Consider the following 14,338-nt stretch of genomic DNA (forward strand, 5'->3'; position numbering starts at 1 on the left):
TGGAGATTTGGCCTCCTGGTATGAACTATCCATCATTCTCTGTCAACCAGAGTATTCTAGACGCTGTCAGACCCAGACTGAAAGATTTTCACCAGCTTTTACTCGAGCCCCCAAAGGTGAGCTGTATGACTTCGACAGTGTGTGCTAGTTAAACTGTGCCACATTAAATCAGCTGATCTCACTTGGACTGTAATCTCCAAATTCCTAATTACATTAAGCTTTAGACAAGAGGAAGACTTTGGCCTCGTTTACACCTGGTATTAAGATGCATCTCGGGTGAAAAGATCACATGTGGTCAGCATTAAATACATTGTAAATGGGGTCTAAAATATTTTGTGATCTGATCACAAAAACCACAGACGAATGTGGTCAAAAACACCTGTAACCAGGTCACATTTGAGGTGTAAATGCTAATCCATCCTGTATGCATCCTGGCAGCAGTGAAGCGCCACCCCTCACCTGTAAATCCACCACTGCGCAAAAACAAGAATTTAAATTTTATCGGTTTTGAGCAGTTTAAAAGGAAATAACTGTCCGATCTGAGAATTTTAAAAAGCAGATGCAAACACTTCATGGATCTTCTTCAGTGTGTGTCTGCAGCTCAGGTTAATACAGGTAATCTACTAAAATAATGGACAATTCTGCTTGAAATTTAGATTTTGTGCTTTGATTCAATTTCAGTTGCATCTGGGAGAAATTGCATGCTGTTTATTCATGCTTTATTTGTCTTCTGTGTTTGTTGCACTTAAATGTCATGCAGTAACACACTGACAGTGATTGATGTGTATATATTCATGAAACAGTGTCCTTCCAAATCCGAACATGAGTGGTCACTGGAGACTCATTTAAGCAACCAGGTGTAAACGGGGTCTTTGAGTTCAAATAGAACTACGTAGAGTCTTGCATGCACTTCATAAATTTTTTTACACCGCTGTATACATTGAATTGATACTGTGCATATCGCATTTAGAACGAGACTACACATACTGTATAATCCAATGAAATGCTTCAGTCTCTCATTATACTAAATGGCTGAAGAATAATCAGATTCAGCCTAATTGTTACTGGTTGTTTTTCTTTTAGAAAACAGTCTTGAACACCACGTGGGGGGTCTTGGATCCACCGGTTGGGAACACTCGCCTCAATGTGGTGCGACTAGTGACCAGCCTACTGCAGACCAACACTCATATCATCAACCAGGAGCTAATAGCCCTCAACACTCTAGGAGTCATACTAGTGAGTATTGGAAACACAATTAATGCTTGAGACATTTCTAGAGACGCAAGTCACATTTTATTCAATGTTGCGTTTAAGAATGTATCATAACGCAACGTCTGTTGCATTCTCAAATCGTGCATTATTGTAAACTGACGTTTTCTACAGTCAGTTTATTTTCAAGTCCAACATTTCTGGTAGAGCAACAGTTTATAGATAATCTTGCACAGCATGTTAATTAAATTGTTGACATGTTTAGCTTGCTTCCTAAATAAAGGGTTTGGTTGCTGTGTGGAAGATTCACACATGTTTTAAAATAACAAATTCAATGATTGCCATTTTTATTTTTTTTAGGATATGTACTTCAAATATTTATGGAATAATTTTCTACACACACAAGTAGAAATCTGTACGGCGATGATATTAGCGATGCCTTCAACCCAAAGTGAATCTCTGGAAATTAACAGAGAAAATGACCAAGAACCCATAAGAGAAAATATCCTTATCAAACATGTGAGTTTACCCCCATCCCAGCATACTGTTCACGATGCATGATAGTTGTTTCACATAATTTCTAAGCTTGATCTGTTTTGATTCGCAGCTCTTTCAGAAGTGCCAGTTAATACAAAGAATCCTTGATGCCTGGGGATCAAACGAGAAAGAACAGTGAGTAAATCTTAAATTGCATCTGTTACTTGTTAGTCAATTTTGAGTTCTCTTTCAGATTAGTTGTTTTTTATTTGAAGAGGCCCTCTAATAAACCTGTATCTCTCTTTCCTCAGGGCCGAGGGTGGCCGACGGAGAGGTTACATGGGTCACCTGACCAGAATAGCAAACTCTGTAGTCCACAACAGTGACAAGGGTCCAAATGGAGCACAAATTCAGCAGCTCATCTCAGGTTTGTTGGACACTAAAAGTTTCTCAGATTTTTCAGATTCTTTTCAAAGCTGTTTCAACTTATCTCTTTCATTCACTCGCAGAGCTTCCAGAAGAGGACAGAGAACGATGGGAAGCCTTCACTTCAGGACAGCTAGCAGATACAAACAAGAAAAACACTGTAGACTTAGTAAGTGTGCTCCAGTTTAATTCATTGACACCAATGGTTGTGTTTTTTTAGAATTTGTTACATCAGTGCATTATAAGCAGCTTTGCATGAAACAATTCAGTTCTTTAACATCTGTATAGGTTAAGCAGTGAAAGGTAGGGGTGCACCAATCAATTGGCCAGCAATCTAAATCGGCCGATTTTCGTCTTAAATCTGTGAGCGCCGATCATGCCTAGATTTATGGCCCATCTTTTTTGCAGCACGCATTGAATCATACATACTGCTACTCTAATGAATGAGCACTTTCCCTTGGTGCATGTCAGCATGGCCTTTGGAGGGTGAGTTGTCGGCAATTCTAAGCATTCACGAATTTAAACGTTCAGACATGCTGTAATTCAAATAAAAATTCTGGCTTGTTTTGAAAAATAAAATATTTGTAAGAATTACACGTGTATGAACATGATGTTGCCTATTGTCTGGTAGTAATTCTGACTCCCTGCACTGTGAGCACAGAGAGGAGAACGAGACTGCAAATGGGTATAAAAATGAATTAAACAACAAATAAACATGCTAATAGAAATCTGAATATATGTGATGGGAAGTGATTTTTGACAATCAGACGTTGTGTGTGGAGCAATACTGTTACTGAGCGATCATGCTCACTTTCTGCTTTAAGCCACCACTGTCTGACATTTGCATACGACATATTTTTCATCTTGATGAATATTCATTTTGCTTTCAATGGATTTGTTAATTGAAGGAGAAGCTACCACTTATTTTCTTATCAGTCCGATACCAAGTATTTTTAGGCCGATATAGATTCCTTTATTAAATTTACTTTTTATGATTTGTTTTGGATAAAATTAATAACTTCATATTTTCATTTTAATATTTATTGGCCTAAAATGTGTTGTTATAAGCCACAAATAAAATCAAAATTAACCAGAGATATTATATGATTACTATTTCTAAAACTAAGTTACTATATGGATACTACAGTAATGCTGTAGTAAAACCTTGGTTAATGCCAAAAAGAAAAAAAATGGTTACGGTCGTGGTTACTATGGTAAATACAATATTATTACAGTAAATGCATAAGTTTTCATTAGGGTGTCATTTATTAACGAGGATTAAAGATCATTATCAATGTTTTAATAACTTTGAATTTAAATCGTATGCTGTGTTAAAAAATCGGAGATCGGTATCTGCTTCAAATTTCCCGATCGGTGCACCACTAGTGAAAGTGAGATATTTAACTATTTTGTGAAGTGTTCCATTTGTTATTTCCAGGGTCTGCCAAACAGCCTTGTGAATGGATAATGCACATTTTGTTGAATTTAGTCTCCATATAGTACTCTATTTTAAGAGAAAGTATTGTGTAAACATTTTAATTTCAGCATATATGTGTACATCTCATTTGGTCTTGTATATTATTTTAACATTTCATAAATATCATATACAGTATATTATCTTGGCCATCGTCCACCCCACATTCAAGTTATGGGTATCTGCATCAGTCATTGGAAAAAGAAAATAAACTTTTTTTCATCTACCTCTTTTTTTCATTCTCAGGTTAGCACACACCACATACACTCATCTAGTGATGATGAGGTAGATTTCAAAGACAGCGGGTTCCACCAGGACTCCTCCTTACAGCAAGTAAGTCTGTGCCTGGATGAACTTAAAAAAAACTGCTAGAAATTAAAATATTTAATCAATATCTCTATTTAAAATGTTGATGCTTTTAGTTCTTGATGTAAGGCACTTATCGTCTATTAGCTGTTTTGAAATGAAGCTCTTTTGTAGTGTCAAGACTATATCATTATCATTGGTCCTGGGTTTGCCAGGCCTTTTCTGATTATCAGATGCAACAAATGACGTCCAATTTTATTGAGCAGTTTGGCTTCAATGACGAAGAGTTTGCAGATCAGGAGGATGTCGGGGAGTAAGTACCAGCAGTGCATGCCGCTTTTCAGATTTACTGCCATTTTTCTTTTAACCAATCATTTTGGGGGTTGAGCATTGTTAATGGGGCTTTGGTTCATTTGTTGGGATATTATTTGTTTTATTGTTTGAGGGTTATACAGACCACAATCAGACTGTTCATGCAACAGTGATTTTGTGCATGCGCAAGAAGGGGATTTAAGCATTTTCATACTTTTCAGTGTGGGTGAGCAACTTTTGGAAAATGCTTGTGGACGGAGAGTGTTTAAAAAAAATAAATAAATAAATGCCATTTTCAAATGTATCTGGATAAATGTAGATGAATCATTCTTGATTAAATTAATTTTCCTCAATCAGATTCCTTCAATTAATACATTCTTTGTATTATCACTGTGTCCTCTGAATAGACTGGTGTGGTGGTGGCCCTCACACACTTGAATGGGTGGTCCTTTTTGTATTAGTTATGCTGTGGGTGACTGGGTGCAGCTCTGTGTTAAGCTCTTGTTGTATGGTGTCATTGTATAAACAATGTAACCAAACTAAAGTGTATTCTCTTTATTTTTGTAGTATTCCCTTTGATAGAATATCAGACATCAATTTTTCCTTGAATACAAATGAAAGTGTAAGTATGTAATTCATTATGCAGTTTAGTAGTAAGCTCAAAACAATAGACCCTTTTTACAGTCTGTGATGATGCTTTTACGCTTTATATAGAATTGTAAATCTAGCATGCTTTTTTTTTTTTATTAAATACTTGTTATTAAATAACCCTGGATTTAGTTTTGGAAAAACAAGTTAACACGCACTCATGCATTGAGGTTTCTAATACAGCTGCTGAGAGAGTAACAGCAAATTTAGTCATAATCCCTAGCTCGTTGTTTTTTTTTTTTTAAAGTTGTGTTAAAGTAATTGGGGTGTTTTTTTTTTTTTCTTCTTTTGTTGATTTAGCAAATGGTTAAGCAAAAATTATATTTGCTATGGTCTCCCAATGACTCCCATTCACCAATGTCAAGGTTTACCCTGGAATCGTTTACTTCTGTGCTCCAAAACCCAGAAGTCTGAAAAGGGTCCATTGTCTGTTTTCTACTATGCCTGTTTCTGGCTTTGTATAACAGTGTTGGATCAGAAATTTATTTGTGTTGTGGATTTCTGAGTTTAGTCAAAAGCTCATGATGTGTTTTTATAGTTTGTTCCTGCTGTGCTTATAGGCAAACGTGGCACTCTTTGAGGCCTGCTGTAAAGAGAAGATACAACAGTTTGAAGATGCTGGGTCTGATGAGGAAGATATTTGGGATGAGAAGGATGTCACGTTCGCCCCGGAAGCTCAGAGGCGCCCCAGGTATCAAACCTCCTTGGAACATACTTTTATGAAGTGTTTTTCGTCATGCCATTGTGTTGTTTTGATTCTCCATGGCTTACGTTACTTTCCTCCCCCCACAGGAGCTCAGGTAGTACAGACAGCGAGGAGAGCACAGACTCTGAGGAGGAGGATGGGAAACGAGACTCTTTTGAGTCCACGAACGTCACATCTGATGACAGAATGGAAGTGGACACTGGGGATGGTACTAAAACAAATACAAAACCACACTGGACATATGTCACTGTTTAGTCTTTAACTGACTATCAAGAATTACAGCTCATTGTTCGGAATACGGTTTTGGTTCAGGTCCAGTGTGGACGGCAAATTTTGATGACATACCCATGGATACAGGCAGCTCCACGGCCCTCAGCGTGCCTGTGTCTGCCTCCATGGCTGCGGTGCCTAACCCGACAGGATGGAGCTCTCCAAACTCACGTGCAGAGACATGTTGGGCTGACTTCTCCAGCTTCACACCTGTCAGGTACATTCACGTGTTTGCATGTTTGTATTAAATGCAAGACTTGACACTTGATTCAGCTTAAAGTGACCGCATCTAAATGTCTTAAATCGTTTATGTGCTCTATGATAAAAGCACAGTTTATGCAAAACCCTAACTAAGTACATTTACATGCACAGTCTCATGCTGACCTGGTTTACACCTGGTATTAAGAATGTCTCAATACAGTACTGTGCAAATGTTTTAGGCACATAAGTTGTTTCACAGTATTTGTCTTAAGATGGTTATTTATATCTTCAGCTTTAGTCTCAATACGAAATGTAAATGTTAGACTCACAAACATTACTTTTGCAAATAGAAAGATTAGAATAGAAGAGCAGGGCACTCTGCAAGAGATGGCTTTGCCCCCACAAAACCCCCCACTGAACATTGTGTCAGTCTGGGATTACATAAAGAGACAGAAGCAATTCAGACAGCTGAAATAGACAGAAGAACTGTGGCAAATTCTCCAAGAAGCTTGATGCATCCATTCTGCCAACAACCTGTAAAACTGTATCCAGGTGTCCCTATAATCTAAACCTATAATGCCCCTAGAATTGGTGCTGTTTTAAGGCAAACATGGTCACACCAAATATTGATTTAGCTTTTTTACATTTACTAGACTTTTGTATGACATTAAGTGATAAATGAAAACTATTTATGTCATCATTTTTGAAGACTTTCACACTATGCAACATTTTTCATAAGTGCCTATAAATTTGTACAGTACTGTATATGGACTCAAAGCACAGCCATACAATAGGACACCACATTATCGCTTATCTGCATTCCGGGAACAGAATGATTTGCTTCAGTGTAACTAGAGTGTTTGGAGTTGCTTCAGAACTGCATAACTAAGGTTATTGTGGGTGCACACAACACATAGTTCAAGGTATCCAAGAGTTTTTTCTTCTACAGCAGTTTAAAAACAAGTGATCTGTTGTCTGTCAGACCTCCACTATAAAGAATCAACAACAGATTCTAGAAAAATACTGTTCTTTTATCTGTCCACAGCATCTCACAAATAAACCTGTGGACTATGCATAATAAAGGCAAACTTAAATTTACTCTTCAATACGGTGAATCTTTACAGGCACATTTAAGCTGTATGGATGTGTATTTTATATATATATATATATATATATATGTAAATAACAAATGTAATGGGTTTTAACCCTAGATTACAGTTAAATTAACTTCACAGTTAATAGTGAAACCGTATAATTATGGCATCCCTACCTGTGACCATTGTGTTTGGATTTCAAGGGGAGTGTCTCTGGTTTCATGACTACATATATCTTTGTTTACTAGACTTTGTATGACATTAAGTGATAAATGAAAACTATTTATGGCATTATTTTTGAAGACATCCTCACTATGCAACATTTTTCACAAGTGCCTAAAACTTTTGCACAGTACTGTATATCACTTTTTTTTTTTTTTTCAAGCAGCACATATCCTGCAGTTTAAACTTGGATGGGCACCCACCCTAGTTATTGCCACAGTGAAGATGAACATCATGTTGTTCACAATGGTCATTCACAATGAGTGGAAATATGCACAAATAATGATTTTTTCATTTTGTTTGTTTATTTAGCCCCAAGGATCCTTTGAGGAGCAATTCCCCTGTAGCCATGGAGACCAGTATAGAAACGGTGGACCCTTTGGGAGTCAATGCGCCCATACAGCATGAAAGTAAGAATAGTCCCTCTTTTCATCCTGTCCATAAACATGTTCAAACAATGGTTACAGTGGAATAAACCCACCTTGTTTTCTAGACTCAGATCAGTGGCATCCCAACGAGACCGGGCCGACTTCCCCTAGAGGGAAGGTAGGGGCCAACTCAGACCCTGAGGAGGAGCCTGTAAGTGACCGCATAACCGAAACGGTCACAAATGGCTCCATGAAAGAGACAGTCAGTCTTACTGTAGACGCCAAAACTGAAACTGCTGTTTTCAAAAGGTGAGTCCTCCGATTTCATACACAGGGCCTCGTATCACTTCCCCTCTCTCCGTTCTTTCCCCTTTGAAACACAAGCTTCACTTTGCATGTAGTATACCTTGTCATGTATTCTCCTCCTGCACCCAAAGCCAGTCTGGCCTCACCTGCTATCTTTTTAAAAGGATAGTTCACACAACTGTGACAATTCTGTCATTTACTCAACCTCTTGTTCCAGACCTGTGTGATGTACTTTCTTCTGTGGAACACAAAAAAATATATATATTAGGCAGAATGTTAGCCTCAGTAACCATTCACTTTTATTGTCTGGGGGGAAAAAAAAAAGATGGTGATCAAGGCTTCCATTCTGCCTAACATCTTTTTTGTGTTCTACAAAGAACGTCAACTAAAGTATAAACCATCCCTTTAATGGAGGCCATTACGATGCAGAGCCTTGTAACATCTGTTTTGTCTGTTTGGGAAAACAAACAAAGAAACAAATCTGTCCTTGAACTACAACTCTTACAACATGAGCTTCCTCTCTCTCTTTGGCGTGCGTGTGGCTTCAGAGTGTTGAAATCGTATCGGTATGTACAGCCAATCAGGGGGCACTCATCTGGCGTGTCTTTGTTTTATTTTTCCATGTCAGCCACTGCGTTTTTATTTTGTAACCATGTTTTGTCCGTTCGTATGTTTCGTTTGTTGTTTCTTTTTAAGAGGTAATGTCTCCATCATTTGCATGTTAATGTCAGATGTGCTGGTTGTTAATGGCATGAAATTACCCATACATCCTTGTGTGTAGATCATTCTGAGCCCAAAAGATTTAAGCCTATGTGTTTCCCAGTCTTTGCAACACCGCAAACGGGTTTATGGATCCTTTCTCCTCTGTGAAAGAGCCGTGAGACTGAAATACAACAGAGCTAAATTAATGAGAACAAGTAGGACCTGTAAAATTCCCAACTCAATCCGGGAAGCTAACTCGCTCTCTATCTTCAAAAAACGGATAAAAACACATCTTTTCCAAAAGCACTTAACCGGTCACTAAAAAAAAAAAATTTGCATTTCTTGTTGCACTTAAATCTGTTTTGTATACTATTCTGACGATAGTTAAACTTTGTAATATGGCACTTTTCGTACCACTGTCTCCTTAAGATGATTCGCTGATGTTTTTCCTCTTTTGTAAGTCGCTTTGGATAAAAGCGTCTGCCAAATGAATAAATGTAAAACCTGTGCTGTGCAATAACTCTAATTTGTATAATCTATTTGCTAATGGAGGAAGCTGCTTTCTAGGGCTGCGCGATTATTACAGAAATAGTAGTTGTCGAAAAAATTTCTACTCTTATTAAATTTGATTATTGCTATTTCGATTAATACATTTCTAATTAAAATGCTAATTTTGCACACATAAGCTGAGAACTGTGATTCTAAATTGATTGTTGATTTATGTGTCATTAAAAAAAACGATAGAATGCTTAAATTTTACATTAGCTGTAATGGTAGCGTGAAAAACAAAAAACTTAACATTTTCAATAAATTACAAACAAAGCAAGCAATGGACATATCTGAATTTTATTAGAATTTTTTTTTTAACCTAAATCTCATACCTTCATACTAAGTACATTGTCCAATCCAGGTGTTGTGTGGTCTTTAAATAGTCAATAGTCACTCCCGTCTCTGTACATCATTATGCTCACATCCACCAAACCCCATTTCAGAACATTTTTTGCCCTGTTGCTTTCAATGTGGTCCGTTTCATTCTGCATGTTTGTCCAGGGATTTAAACTGGGGTTTTATTATATTTAAAGAGGGAGAGAATGTAAGCTCTTTTAAAACACTCCCCTCTTTGCTCATCCTTTAGCGAGGAAGAGAAACAATCTACTTCTGAAGACGCATCTGCAAAGTTGTTTGTTGCAGAAAGTGGAGAACCGGAGAAGAGCAATTGTCCTAGCAACTGTCAGAAACCAGGGTGAGTGTCTTTTGCGTACGGGAAGATTACCTGTTCTTAAATGTATAAAAATAGTCATTAGTATGGTCTAGTGTTTGACCATATGGTGATGCCAATATCTTGAGTAGAGAGGCAGATGGTCATAATGATGTTGATATCAAATATACATGTGTAATTTTAATGGCAAATGAGAAGTTAACACATTTTTCTCATTAAATCAAGATTCACTGAAAACGTTTGACAATGCTGTTGATGGTTTTACTGTAGGATCTACCTCTTCTGTCAATATAACAAGTGGGCATGGTTTCAACGAGTGCTTTCAGTTCTTACAAAATCATAATGATATGTGAAATGAGTGGGTTCTGTAGACTAGTGCTAGCCTGATGTATTGGCAGATATTAAGCAAGAAGCCATGAGTCTCTGCATTATAAAACTGTATTATGTTAAGACCAGTATGCAATAAATATTTAAATTCAATGATAATTTTGGGAATAAACAGTTCTTCTGCCAAATTGTAGTTGCTGTCATCAGGCAATGTTGCAATTAGACTCAAAGGAATATTCTGAAAAAGCAAAAAATCGAGGTGACCGTGAGGCACTTACAATGGAAGTGAGTTGGGGCCAATTTTTGAATGTTAAAAAGACAGAATATGCATGTTAATATGATTTTAATGTGATAAAATCAGTAACCTTTTCTGTGTAAAGTTCTAGCCAATTTTACACCTTTGTTGCCATGACAGTCTAATGTCAACAAACCCTAAAATTACTGCAAAACCTAATATATAATATATATACACACACACACACACACACTCACCTAAAGGATTATTAGGAACACCATACTAATACTGTGTTTGACCCCCTTTCGCCTTCAGAACTGCCTTAATACTACATGGCATTAATTCAACAAGGTGCTGAAAGCATTCTTTAGAAATGTTGGCCCATATTGATAGGATAGCATCTTGCAGTTGATGGAGATTTGTGGGATGCACATCCAGGGCACAAAGCTCCCGTTCCACCACATCCCAAAGATGCTGTATTGGGTTGAGATCTGGTGACTGTGGGGGCCATTTTAGTACAGTGAACTCATTGTCATGTTCAAGAAACCAATTTGAAATGATTCGAGCTTTGTGACATGGTGCATTATCCTGCTGGAAGTAGCCATCAGAGGATGGGTACATGGTGGCCATAAAGGGATGGACATGGTCAGAAACAATGCTCAGGTAGGCCGTGGCATTTAAACGATGCCCAATTGGCACTAAGGGGCCTAAAGTGTGCTAAGAAAACATCCCCCACACCATTACACCACCACCACCAGCCTGCACAGTGGTAACAAGGCATGATGGATCCATGTTCTCATTCTGTTTACGCCAAATTCTGACTCTACCATCTGAATGTCTCAACAGAAATCGAGACTCATCAGACCAGGCAACATTTTTCCAGTCTTCAGCTGTCCAATTTTGGTGAGCTCTTGCAAATTGTAGCCTCTTTTTCCTATTTGTAGTGGAGATGAGTGGTACCCGGTGGGGTCTTCTGCTGTTGTAGCCCATCCGCCTCAAGGTTGTGCGTGTTGTGGCTTCACAAATGCTTTGCTGCATACCTCGGTTGTAACGAGTGGTTATTTCAGTCAAAGTTGCTCTTCTATCAGCTTGAATCAGTCGGCCCATTCTCCTCTGACCTCTAGCATCAACAAGGCATTTTTGCCCACAGGACTGCCGCATACTGGATGTTTTTCCCTTTTCACACCATTCTTTGTAAACCCTAGAAATGGTTGTGCGTGAAAATCCCAGTAACTGAGCAGATTGTGAAGTACTCAGACCGGCCCGTCTGGCACCAACAACCATGCCACGCTCAAAATTGCTTAAATCACCTTTCTTTCCCATTCTGACATTCAGTTTGGAGTTCAGGAGATTGTCTTGACCAGGACCACACCCCTAAATGCATTGAAGCAACTGCCATGTGATTTGGTTGATTAGATAATTGCATTAATGAGAAATTGAACAGGTGTTCCTAATAATCCTTTAGGTGAGCGTGTGTGTGTGTGTGTGTGTGTATATGTGTATGTGTATGTGTAGATGTGTGTGTGTATATATATATATATATATATATATATATATATATATATATACATATATATACATGTATACCTTCCTTTTAAACCCTCTAAAGTTTGGTCCCATTCACTTCTACTGTAACCTTGAATCCAAATTTAAACCTAACCTAATTTAAACCCAAATTAATTGTTGTTGTAATCAACATTATGCCACAAATGCTGTCAATTTGAGCTTGACTTGTATTGAACCCGGAATATTTCTTTAATTTCGATTTGCCTATCCTTGTACTGTGAAGCACTTACAATGGAGATGAATGGGGCAAATCAGTAAACATTCAAATGCTCACTGTTCCAAAGTATAGCCACAAGCCGTAAACACTGTGTTAACATGATTTTAGTGTGATAAATTAACTTGCTAACCTTTTCTGTATAACGTTATAAATCCAAATTTACAACTTTTATGTTATGACAATGTAATGCCGTAAACCCTGTAATTCCATTAAACTAGCTTTTAAACAACTTTACAGCTCAAATAATACAACCGAATACTTAATGAAAGTGCGTTAATACAATTATAAGCTTCCAAAAATTGGCCCCAGTCACTTTGTGCCCCAAGTGCTTCACTGTAACCTCAATTATTTGTTTTTATGTTTGTTTGTTTTTCTTAGAAAAGGAGGGTCAAGTCAATCATTTTGAACCCAGAATATTCCTTTTAATATAGATCATCTGATGTTTTGGCTCCCCCTTGTGTCAGTTGCAGGAAGTTCTGTCACGAGAGTTTGCCATCTATTATACTTTGCGTTTTTCATTTCAGTCTAAAGCACTTAGAAGAGAAAGCAAAAGCCACTTGCGAAGCTCTAAACGGTCCCCTTGAGGACTCTGCTGCCATTGACGAAGCCAAGTAAGTTCTGTCTTTCTCCCAAATAAGTTTTCTTTCTACCTTCCACATTTTTTCACATTGTCTCTAGCTTGTGCTTCCTTGACCAATAACTTTAAAACCCCTCCCCTCCTCTCTCCCTCCAGATCAGAGAAGCGCACCGCAACACCAGAGGCAGCAGTGAACGGTCCAGCATGATGAGAGTAGCGCTGTCAGTCAGCTCCTCTCATGCACACAACCCCTCCTCCCAGGACCACTCGGAGAGGCCAGTGCCAGCCTGGAGCCCCCTAGAAGAACCACCACCGCTGCTGTTGCTGTCTCTAACTCCAGCACTGCACTGACGCCACCAGATCAGGACCAGCAATATTCATATTAGACCGTTGTACAGAAAGTTTGAACTGTATGAAGAGAAACGTACTCTAATTTTTTTTTTTCTTCTTCATTTGTTTATATACTATTGTTCTTAAAAGGTGATCTGTCTGACATCTTGCCACTTAAAAGTGAATGGTAATGTTGCTATAGTTAAAAATGATTGTATGAATAAAAAAAAATATTTTATAAAAAGACAAATGTATACACAAACACAGAGGATTGATTAACCGAAATATACCGATTGGAACATTAGTGTGACCAAAACAGCTGTCTTTTTGAAAGGTTTTTCCTCTTGCACATCATAAATCTGGTATTTAATTTCCACGTAAAAGTAACGGCTACCACAGAAATCTTAAATTGGCAACCTATGTTGGTCTGTTTTATTCTTTAGCTTATTATTAGGGGAAACTGATTTTAAATATTCAGAAATGTATGGTTTATTTTGCCACAGGTATTATTTGTAAATGTTTCTTGTATCAACATGAGCAAGATTTGGATAAAAAAAAATTGCTCTTTGGTATAGTTTTAACTTAATTTATTCTTAAAGAGAATGATATGTTACTAAGAGCCCTACACGCCTCCCCTCTTGGCAAAATTTAAATCTGGAGTAAACAAACAGATGGGTCTCCATTTGCATGTAGCTAGTAAGAGTGATTCGTACCTGTGGGCTTGTATGAAATGAGGCCCAACTTTTATAACTGTTTTCGTCTCCACACAAGTCAACCTTTCTACCTGAAAAGTGATGGGAATGTAACATATTCCTAGTAATGCTACAATGATACTGCATCAACTTTTTTTTCTTTTGTAATAAAACGCTATCTGTGCCAGCAATTATGGGAAGTAATATGTTCTTTCTCTGAGCTGAATCAACCAACATTTCTTAATGAGAATTGATTGTGCCAGTGATCCAGAGCTTCAGAGATGTTATCTGGGCAAGGCCTGACCTTCTCTTTTTAGTCTAGATCTGTTATGTGCTGGCCTCATCCTGATCGATGTAATATGTGTTGTGTCTGGGACAAATAATTATCTACTGTACTGTCAGGTCTGATGTTTGCGACAGTGATGGGCTTGTGTCAGCTCTGTGTGTGTTACAG

At 37.8% G+C, this 14,338-nt stretch overlaps 1 protein-coding gene across 1 annotated transcript in view; it reads left to right on the forward strand.

Moving 5' to 3' along the window:
• LOC127640235 (serine/threonine-protein phosphatase 6 regulatory subunit 3-like) overlaps positions 1–14,097 on the forward strand; it is a 14,937-nt gene extending 840 nt beyond the window's left edge. Inside the window, exons 2-19 of the mRNA XM_052122687.1 lie at positions 6–116; positions 1,084–1,236; positions 1,570–1,728; positions 1,817–1,881; positions 1,998–2,113; positions 2,196–2,281; positions 3,833–3,919; positions 4,108–4,205; positions 4,772–4,826; positions 5,413–5,543; positions 5,645–5,766; positions 5,871–6,045; positions 7,658–7,755; positions 7,839–8,022; positions 8,568–8,585; positions 9,857–9,964; positions 12,810–12,896; positions 13,019–14,097. Of these exons, the coding sequence (XP_051978647.1) occupies positions 6–116; positions 1,084–1,236; positions 1,570–1,728; positions 1,817–1,881; positions 1,998–2,113; positions 2,196–2,281; positions 3,833–3,919; positions 4,108–4,205; positions 4,772–4,826; positions 5,413–5,543; positions 5,645–5,766; positions 5,871–6,045; positions 7,658–7,755; positions 7,839–8,022; positions 8,568–8,585; positions 9,857–9,964; positions 12,810–12,896; positions 13,019–13,070 (1,905 nt within the window). The 3' untranslated portion in view covers positions 13,071–14,097. The remainder of the gene's footprint in view (positions 1–5; positions 117–1,083; positions 1,237–1,569; positions 1,729–1,816; positions 1,882–1,997; positions 2,114–2,195; positions 2,282–3,832; positions 3,920–4,107; positions 4,206–4,771; positions 4,827–5,412; positions 5,544–5,644; positions 5,767–5,870; positions 6,046–7,657; positions 7,756–7,838; positions 8,023–8,567; positions 8,586–9,856; positions 9,965–12,809; positions 12,897–13,018) is intronic.
• Positions 14,098–14,338: the final 241 nt, after the last annotated feature.

The sequence above is a fragment of the Xyrauchen texanus genome, chromosome 49, assembly GCF_025860055.1.
Source record: "Xyrauchen texanus isolate HMW12.3.18 chromosome 49, RBS_HiC_50CHRs, whole genome shotgun sequence".
NCBI lineage: Eukaryota > Metazoa > Chordata > Actinopteri > Cypriniformes > Catostomidae > Xyrauchen > Xyrauchen texanus.